Genomic DNA, 10,283 nt, shown 5'->3' on the forward strand with positions numbered 1-10,283 from the left:
TTTGACTAATACCTTCCCAAACAGTGTCAGATAAAAGCCTTATTTTAACCAAAATACCGCGATGGAAAAAATAAATTTTCCTAGGGAAGAGATGATACTTGGAAAAAAAAAAATCAAACACCCCCTTTTTCATCAAAAACAGTTCACAAGGAAAATTTTGCCCAACCCTAATTGCGACCCATACTTGTATCAAAGACCTTTATATGTTTATTCACAAAATGAGTTTCCAATGCTGAGCTGAGCTGGAAATGTGTCTCTCTCTCTCCTTTGAAAGCATATGCAGGCCAAACACACAAAACATGTTTTGTATTGGAATAATTTAGTTTGCAAATTGAGAGGAAGAAATCGTCCTGGGATTAGGGCATGAGTTTTGAATTCAAGAAGTCCAGATTCAAATCCTTGCTGTGTTGCAGACTTCTTGTGTGCAAATCGTGTAATATCCGTGTCTCCATGTCCCATCTCTAAAATGGGATAGTAGTCATGCCCTTCCTCACAAGGTGCTTTGGGTTACAAGAGTAAATGGGCGAGAGCTGCTCATATACTGGGGTAATAGGGGGTGCATATAGATGGATAAATAGCGGTATCCAAATTTGATCTGGATAAAATGTAGAAATATTTAGAAAACAAAGCTTGGTTCAGTTTCATTAGAAAGCTAGAGGCCCTTTTCAAAATGCTCTATGCTTTTTGAATCCTCCCCTTCACCAAAAAATACATGGAAGTATTCAGGTTTTGGTGCATTCCTATTTTTAATGAGGAATTTACAAGATCTCTGTGTTTGTGCCTGCGATGAAAAATTTCTGCCCGCTCTAGTCTTCGAGATACAAATGTGCTGACATCAGAGGAAACTTCCCTGCATTTAATCCTTTAAATAAGCCTGTTTCTTCCCCAACCCATATATCTGAAATGAGATTAGCCAGCCATTTACAATAAGGCTACAAAAAGTGCCTTTAGCTTTACTGAGCCTTTCTGGCTGGCTTTCAAATAGTTAACAGCCTGGGTGGTTTTCCACTTTTAAAGGCATAAGGAGGTGTGAGACAACCGTGGTTTAATCAACCTTGTTTTAAACTGTGCCCTGTCCACCCAAGGGAAACGGCAAGCCTTTCCATGACACTTTTTTTTTTTACACAAGCCAAAGTCTGGTATGCTCTGCCTCATTCCTTAATTATTATTTTTTTTACTTCATTTTGCTTCACTTCCTCAAATGCATCTGAATTGAATTTGCCTTGCTACATGAGAAATAAAGAAATCTATTAATCCCGCACCGCAGCCCGAAGTCAATAGCAGGGCTCTCTGGAAGGGAACAAGTAGGTTCTCTCTAGTAGCGTGCATGCTCTTTGCGACCTCTAATGATTTGGCACAGCGATTGCAGCTGCTGCTGCTGGGCTCTTCCGCAGCAAGCTGTGCAACTGAGTTACTGTCATCCATTTGGCCATGCACTGGCTTGAGGACTATTTCTGATTTTATTAATGAATCACAACAGGAAACGTCCAGTTTTCAACACTGTGGTCTTGGCAATAGCGTGCCACATCCTGAGACAGACAAGGAAGCACTTTGCTCTTGGTACAGTGCTGGTAACTGAATTATTTCTCATGTAAACTGATATTTCTTTCAATAAAGAGGCTTTGATCCTCCTGTATTCTTCTCTTGAGCCCTTCCTAGCCTTTCCTGAAATCCGATTTTTATCAGTGCTGTTTTTAAACAGGAGTTACAAAACTCTTGTTTTCTGCGACCAACCCTTGGTTTTGCCCTTTGCAGTTTCCCCCAAATATTGTCGTTGCGTTACATAAGAAAATATGCTGTGAATGCCCTTGATGTGGAGTTAGAAATGACATTTAAAGAATCGGGGGCTTTTGGTACTGATCTGTGACTGCTGCAAATGCATCAGCAAATATGGACGTGTTAATGGAAGCGGCAGTCTGTTTGTAAAGTTATTATGAAAGCCATTGTCTCCCCAGTGACTGTACTAAAATAGTCAAAACACTGTCAAAAATAGACACCTCAAGTTAGACTCCTTAATCCAAAGTCAATGGGGCTTGAACTCCTAAGTCACTGAGGTGCTTTGGAAAATCCTACCCTTAGGCTCCTAAGTCTTTATTTTGGTACTGTATCTGCCTTTAGGCTCCTATTTCCAGAAACTTTAATTGATGTTTTTAAAATAGATTGAACTGCAAATGCTGCCTGAACTGAAACTACAAGGTCTGGCCCAGGATGAAATATGTTACATTTACCTTTTGTAATGATATATAGACCACACACACTAGTAAATCAAATCTACATAGGATTTTGCATCTGCAGGTTATATGGCAAAACCACATAGATTCGGTTTATATTAAGGAAATTTTCGTCAGTCACAAGTGACTGAGACCTGAACAGTGGAAACAGGAAATGATTTTTAATCCGACTGTTTAAAACTCTGGGGCAGAGGGTGTTTTATTCCATTTTTCACACCCCTTTAACCCACATCCACAACAACAGTAGAGGAAAAGTCCTCTTTGTTAAAGGTTATGACATTTTCCCACCTCTGCAAAGAAACAGTTACCTGGTCCTTGCCAAATATCAAGAATAGGACAGATGATACTTGGTATTTCTTAAGTCTAAAAAAAAAAAAAAAAAAAGCCAGAAAAAAGTTGCCATTGGGGCATAGCTATACACGCTTTCTGCTGCGCAGGTAACCTTTAAGTAGCCTTTAATATTGTCAGATACTTGCACCGCCTTTCGTAGCATTTGCACAAGAATTGGAATTTGTACAGTCTGTCCTAAAACTTTCAAGAACGAGGTGTTTCAGAAAGGCTTTTGCACCAGTTACTGTGCTGCCATAAATGCAACGTACTGTTTCAACCCCAGTTAAATTTGCACCTTGCTTGAAAAGGACACGTAAGCAAACGTGCTTCCAAGAAGAGTTGGGAAGAGCAAGGGATAAGATATCAGAGGCCATGCTTAACCACAGTACCTGAGGGATACTCAAATATTTTATAAGGAACAGTTCATTAAGGATTTAAAGATGCTCTAAGGTCTGTGACCATTAACATTATTTGCTTTTTGTTTTATAGCATGCCTTAACACTTTCTTTTGTTCTTGCAGGTCAGATCTTGCCAACAAATCGTAACACACCAAGCCCCATTGACCCCGAGACTATCCAGGTTCCTGTAGGCTACGAACCTGACCCTGCAGATCTTGCCCTTTCCAGCATCCCTGGCCAGGAGATGTTTGACCCTCGTAAACGCAAGTTCTCTGAAGAAGAGCTCAAACCGCAGCCAATGATTAAGAAAGCCCGCAAAGTCTTCATTCCAGATGATCTGAAGGTAAATTGGAACTGGTGACCACGTTGGTAGGGAGCAAGCGCTGGCAGCTGTGCTCTGAAAATGCAGGCTTTGAGCCTGAATCTGTTTTCGTATGCTGATGTGAATCTGCAGTGACTCCTCTAAACCCAGTGGAAGTATGCTGTGGCATCACATCAAAGCATGAATGAGACGGAGGGGAAGGATAGTCTTCCTGGTTGAGGCCCTAGGCTGTAATTTAGGGGACAGGTTCATTTCCCATGTCTGCCAGAAACTTCCTTTGTGACCTTGTGCAAGTCACTTAAGTTCAGGTCTTTATTTTCCCAACTGATACATCCTTTCACCCACTTTCGCTCTGTCTCACCAACCTAGGCCACATCTTCAGCACACCCACAAACCATCTGTGCTGCTCTGCTCTGGTTATGCTTCCTCAACTAGAAGCAATATAGCCTCATCTGCGCTCTGCCGCCTTTAGGTAGCATGAGGGGAAGGGCAGGCTAGTTGGTACCGTCACTCACCTTTGCTGATAAGCCTGTGCCGTGCAGAGGCAGCTCTCGTGCTTGGGGTCCAGTAGGCTATCCACAGCAGTACGCCCAGGCATGGTTTTAGGTTGTATTAAGGCAGGATCAGACCCATGTCTTTCTGAGTGTCCGCACAGTGCCAAGCACAGTTGGACCCTGAGAAATGATGAAGTGAAGTTCCCAGAGTTGTGCAGCAAGCTTATCGTTCCCTTAGCTCTGTTTGCAATGGAGGATAAGCACAACACTGCAACCTCGCTCTCCCTGAATCTATGTGGAAGGGTCTTAATTAATCCAACTGTTGTACAGTGTGTCAAGACAGCGAGGCCAATATTTTGGCCCCCTGTTACGTGCCATTCTCACTGTTGCATTGGAGGGGAGGGGAGGGTACATGTATAAATTTGCTATTAAGCTTGAGCCTTTGACACCACCAAATTTATCCTCATGACTGCATTTTCCACGGGGATTTGTCACCCAAGGCTGAGCCCTGACGTACTTTAGCGTGCTACTACCCCTGTGCGAATGAGCCAAGCCCCATTGATGTCAACAGGGGTCTCTGGATTTAGCTCCAGGGTCATGGATTGACATGTGTTTACACCAACTTGAAGGTGTTCAGGAAAGAGCAGATGCCATGCGCTATTTTTGCCCCTGAGGAAAGCACTGCCAATATCAAGCGTCACTGCAAAAATCATATTTCAAGTGGTAACTAAATGAGGTGTCGCTGCCTCTTCCTCCACAGCATCCCCAGCTTTCATTCATACACGTTTCCCAATAGTAGAAAATGACTGCACCCCAAGCCAAGTCTCGCAGTGACATCAGTGCCACCCCACTGAGAAGACGGTTTGTAGTGAGGGGGCTATCTGCATAAAATGCGGTCCAAGTTAGACAGCTTACCCAAGTATCAGAAAAGTGGCGTTTGCCCCACAGCTGTGATCACTGTGCTGTGTTGTCTCCCAGTTACCACTATATATCAGGTTACAGTCAGAGTATGCTGGGAAAGTAAAAGGAAATTGCCGACAAAGACACTCTTGGAGTGTTTTGTATTGGAGAGGGATAACTTTGGTGTCCTCCCTACACAGAGACTTTGAGTTTCAGCGTACGATTGAATGCAGAGTTCAGGGCCCCCTTGCTCATCTGAGATCATCATATTGGTTGGCCTTGGCTCTTAACCAAATGCTGGTCCCAAGTCTGATTTCTGCCCCAGCGTGCAGACTGGCTGTTGAGTCCTGGAGGAGGGTAAGAAGATTAGGCCAGTCAGTTGTCTCTGGGCTGCGTGTGATTTTAAAATGCCAGCTTTGCCTCTTTCAGGCATGGGATTAAGGGATTTCCCATTGCAGTCTGTTAAAATAAAGATGGGTAAAGCCTTGGAGCGGGGGAGGAGATGCACAAAATAATAAATTCCTTCAAGCTGATTTTTTAAGATGTTTGGTGGGTCCCACCTAAGGGTAGGTGGAAGGAGATTTTGATATGCTAGGCCCCGTTTGCCATTTCTCTGCACCTCGTAGGCTCCGTTATGCAGATACAGGAGGTGTAAAATGCTTCCACGCCACCACGGACACATTTTGCAATAGCTTGATGTTGCTGCCAGGGCTGCCACAAGGTGCAGAGCAGCTTATCAGGACTAACCTGCTGAGTGCTGACAGCAGATGCAGTGTTAAAATATTTGCCTCTTGCATGCAGCCTGAGGACAGGTCTCAAGACCGAGGTGATGTTCTGCTCCTGCCCGGGGTGCAGCAGTTGTTGCAGAAGCAAGGGAGAGTGGGGAGCCTCGTGAGTGCCTCAACCTTGTGCTACCAGGCAGTGAAATCCAGTTTAGGTGCTCTGAGCGGCGTTGGAAGTTGAATTCAAGTGTGCTAAGATCCAAGCAACGCCGACATGACTGCACACTTCTTTCAGCCACGGGTTTATACTGTGGAAGGGTGGAAGAATCAGGGGAAGGTAGCTGGTGACGTGTCTTCTTTGATACGCAGAGTCTAAACTCCTAAAGGCAGCCTGAATTCTTATGACACCTTAACGCTGTGTGCAAACTAATCCATGAACCATGCTCAGGACGGCGTGGGCAGCTTCTGGCAAACGTTCTGGACATGAACCTGTGCATGGCTGTAAGATGGATGAAGCTGCAGCAACAGCAGTCGGCTTTTATTGCAGCCTAGCAAGCTAAGCACAATGGCTGCTATAAGGATCTCTGTTCCCAGCACCTGTTTATGCTTTCCGTGTCAGGGACCCCCTTCTTTTAAGGAATATGACATCAAGCAATAATCAGTCCCTACCTTAAGGACTTGCAGTCTCCTTAGATATTGGAGAAAAGGATGCAGCAAACAGAGAGAACAAAGTAAGTGGGCACCAAAGCTACTGAACTGCTGCTATTTCATGAGAAGCTGAACAGAAAGGCAACGGAGAGAAGGGGAAGGTTTGAAGATCGAGGGGAGCTAGAACAAGGGTGGTGAGAGAAGAAAGGTGAGGATAGGTGGAATGAGAGAGAGGCGAGGAAACTGGAGCAGACGAGCATTGGCCAAAGCCAGAGCTGTTTGGGGGCGTTCTAGATTTGCACTTCCAAGACCTGAGTCAATGGCACTGGTGATGGTGCTCTCATTGCATGAGGTTTTAAATCCACTGAAATCAGTGGCAAAATTCACACTGACCTCAGGAAAAAGCTGAGGGCTCCTGTTCCCCTGATTGGCAGCTACCAGCCCCCTCCCCGAGCTCAGCTCCTACCACAGATGCTTGGCGTGGGAGTAACCTGAAGAAGAATAAGGTGTGTTATTGCTAGATATGCTCCAGGTGCCCATTCGTTTTTCTTTAGGGAGCCAAGACAACAGTGAGCTTTATTATAAAGGCCTAATGGAGAGGTCTTCCTGCGTGCCCACGGGAGGGGCTACGGTATATAGATGTAGATGCCACCCCGAGGACTGGCACCGTCGGTATGCAGGGGGCAGTGCAACAGCGGTCAGCGAAATACCCGCGACCAAGTCATCTGCACGGACTGAAACGTGACTGTGAGAAACAGCTCAGCGCTTTGGGTCGTTCTTGGTTTGCTGAAATCTAATATCTCCATTTCTTTCTCTTTGTGCTTAATGAGCAGGATGACAAATACTGGGCAAGGCGTAGAAAGAACAACATGGCTGCCAAGCGGTCGAGAGATGCCCGGCGGCTGAAGGAAAACCAGATTGCCATCCGCGCCTCGTTCCTGGAGAAGGAGAACTCCGCCCTCCGCCAAGAGGTGGCCGACCTACGGAAAGAGCTGGGCAAATGCAAGAACGCGCTGGCGAAGTACGAGGCTCGGCACGGCCCCCTGTAAACGCCGGGTTGCTATATTTTTTTTTCACCTCCTCCTTTTTTTGTTGTGGGTTGGCATTTGCCTAGATGGACAATGTGTTTCCTGTTTGATAGCACCACGCCCAAGCCACCCTTTCTGTCATCAGCACTTTACCAGAAGCAGAAACAAAACTGACGTACATTATTTTTCGTTTGCATGCGCGCGCGCGCGTGTCTGCATGTGCGCACGCACGTGTCGATGTGTGCGTGCACAAGAGTGTGTGCGTATCTCAGCACTTCCCATTTCTATGAAGCCCTTTTCAAAGGGTGCCACATTTTTACCTGGACTGTTGAGAACTGCCATAGTAAGCTTTTTACTCTATTTTCTTTTTCCTTTTTTTTTCCCCCCCAGTGCTGCTTCAGATTAGGAACTTTATGTTATTATAACCAGTTCCATCCTCCTGATTTACTTGGAAAGATCCCAGTATAAATAAAAAAAAAAAAAAAAAAAAAGGACAAAAAAAAATAGATCTCAGTTTTCAAGAGTAACAAGCTATTGTTTAAACATGTCTAATCAGAAAAGTTAACAGGCTACTAAAGTGCACAAAAACATAATTTTACAACTACACTGCAGAAATATTAATTTATAGATTGCTTTTGTTGTATTTTAAGTTTTGGTGATAATTGTCTTCAGATTTAAAGTGCTGTTAGACTGAGTTAGTTATACCTACTATCGCTCCAGTAAAGACTTACTGATATCTGTTAAGTTTCCTTTAATTTCCACAATCCCCAGATAGATAGGAATATAATTAATAGACCACAGAGTGTGTATTTTGCACTACCTGTACCTAAAGCAATAATCCTATTGTACGCTAGCGCATGCTGCCTGGGTGTTCCTAGTGGACGTAGGATGATTTCCCTACCTAATAAGAGTTTTTAGATGTCTTTTAAATTAAAACAAAAAAGAAAATTAAAAAGAGACCCATTGATAAGAGCATGCTAGAAGTATCCCTGAAAAAGGGTTATGGGGGAAAGAGAGATGGAGAGAGGACAATTAGTTGAAACAAGAACAAAATTAAAAAGTATCAAATCAGATTTGACCTTGGCATTTTTTAGTTTCAGGTAATTTTGAACTTCTCAGAGTTCCATTTTGTGATTAAAGACTTAAATACAGGGTTTGTTTGGGGGTGGGGTTTCCCCATTTTTTTGCAATATTTTCTGTGGATTCTCGCTCACTGTTTTAAAATACCTTTTATTCAATTAGAAGAGACTATTTTGCAAACCCAACTTTCCTAGTGATTGTCATTTTGAATGTGTCATGAACTGATGGTTCTGAACTTTATTCTGTTGTTCTAGCTCTCTGTTTGCTTTTGAAAATACGTTTTATTACAAAGTGGACTTTTGAAAATGAATGTAAGAGACACTGGTGTATTTCAGAAGGGGATGGTGTTGTCATATACTGTGGTTAATCCAATCAATTTAAATGTTTACTATAGACCAAAAGAATAGATATTATAAAATGTATAAAGTTTATACAGAATAATTATAGTATGTTTTTGTACAGTATTTTTCAAGTACAAATACTGACAATGTATTTTGAAAGACATATATTATATATAGCAAAGAGAAAAGAAAAAAGCTATTCCATGTTTAAAAAATATATAGCAAAGATATATATTCACCAGTATTGTACAGAGAGGAAATGCTTTAGTTGGTTTTTTTTTCCATTTTTTTTTTTAACTTTAATATTTTAAGCCTGCCACTGACACATCAGCATGTTTTGCGCTTTAAATTAAATTTTTATGAAAGTAATATGGCTTGCCAGGGTGCTTCATATTACTAAAACATAAGAGGCTTTATTATTTTCTATTAGAAACATATAAACGTTCTCTAACACTGACAAAGCACAACATGAAGTTCAATCAAACAGATATTGGACAATGCAATATTTTGTAAAGGCAGAAAAATAAAATTACTCTCACGCTCATTTAAAATCTGCTGCTGCTAGAATTGGTTGCCATCTGAAAACCTTTATAAATAGCCTTGTTCATAGACTTGGCTCTATGTACTGCAAACATGTATTTACATGTGGGAAAAATATGGTGCTACATTTCTGGCGCTCAGTTTTCTAGAGTTTTTGACCTTTTTTCCATGTGAAAAGGTTATTCATTCCATTAATTCATATTACTGCTTCAGGAGATTGTTACAAAGGACTCAACGTTTTGTTCGACATTAAACATATCTGTTCACCAATGGCAATTTTGCAGTTTTCTTCCTCAAGCATGTACCCCAAATCTTTACAGTCCTTTAACACAGGGTCCCTTTCTTTCCGGTGGCCCGATTATTTCAGCGGATTGAATATTCATGTGCTGGAACAAAGTTCAGAATGAGGAAAGTGAATTACTTCTCAGAGGCCAGTATAAACTAGATGAGATGAGTGAACTATTTGGACTGTAAGTGTTTGATACAAGTCAATTGATCTACTGACTGTGAAACAAATGGATGTTTCTAAAAATGTTCTTCGGGAGCGGCAGGGTGCAACACATCATCCAACAACAGGGACGCACTCTCAGCAGCAAAGTAGCGTAGTGCAAGGGTGATTTATTGTTGGGGCCATTTCAACTGCAGAGGTTGCCTTGATGATCATCAGCTGGTACATCAGTAGCTAGGAAGCCCGGGTGGATTGTCAATCCGTTTGTCAAAACGCAAAAGTATAGCTGCAAAAAGTATAGATGATCCCTTGGTCTTTATTGTGGGGAGGTTTGGGGAGAGCGATTGTCTGGCTATCACAGCTGAATCTATTGGGGCCCAGGGGTGGGAGGATGAGCATGATAGCCTTTATGTTGTGGGCCAGAGGTTCCTAGCAGCTACCTCGTCCAACACCACCAATGTTTCTGAGTCTGTTCAGGTGCCTTATATCTCAAAGTCATCCATGCTGCTGTCATAGAAGGAAGGTTAGCCAAATGGGACCTGCACAACAACGTGAAAACAGTGTTTGACTTGGAGAGACTCAGAATAAAGCAGGAAGGGCTGGTCAGTCCATAAGCTAATACTAGAGCTACACCCTGAAGTGCAGCTAGCACTAACGTTACGTCAACATTTCCATTAAAGCCGCTGTTGCCATCTACACTTCTCAGATGTTTATAACTCGGTCATTTAAGCTACGGCCATCAAAGGAGCCTAAGGGAGTTAGACATCCATCCCTTTTAGGGGGATTTGGGTATTGTCTCAT

At 42.8% G+C, this 10,283-nt stretch overlaps 1 protein-coding gene across 2 annotated transcripts in view; it reads left to right on the forward strand.

Annotated features, from left to right (window-relative positions):
• HLF (HLF, PAR bZIP transcription factor) overlaps nucleotides 1-8,896 on the forward strand; it is a 38,569-nt gene extending 29,673 nt beyond the window's left edge. Inside the window, exons 4-5 of one of the 2 annotated variants that reach the window (XM_025199151.1) lie at nucleotides 3,082-3,302; nucleotides 6,876-8,896. In XM_025199151.1, coding sequence (XP_025054936.1) covers nucleotides 3,082-3,302; nucleotides 6,876-7,094 — 440 coding nt within the window. In that variant the 3' untranslated portion in view covers nucleotides 7,095-8,896. The remainder of the gene's footprint in view (nucleotides 1-3,081; nucleotides 3,303-6,875) is intronic. The other variant, XM_025199152.1, reaches the window with a different exon arrangement.
• The last annotated feature ends 1,387 nt before the right edge of the window (nucleotides 8,897-10,283 follow it).

The sequence above is a fragment of the Alligator sinensis genome, unplaced genomic scaffold, assembly GCF_000455745.1.
Source record: "Alligator sinensis unplaced genomic scaffold, ASM45574v1 scaffold876_1, whole genome shotgun sequence".
NCBI classification, from domain to species: Eukaryota; Metazoa; Chordata; order Crocodylia; family Alligatoridae; genus Alligator; species Alligator sinensis.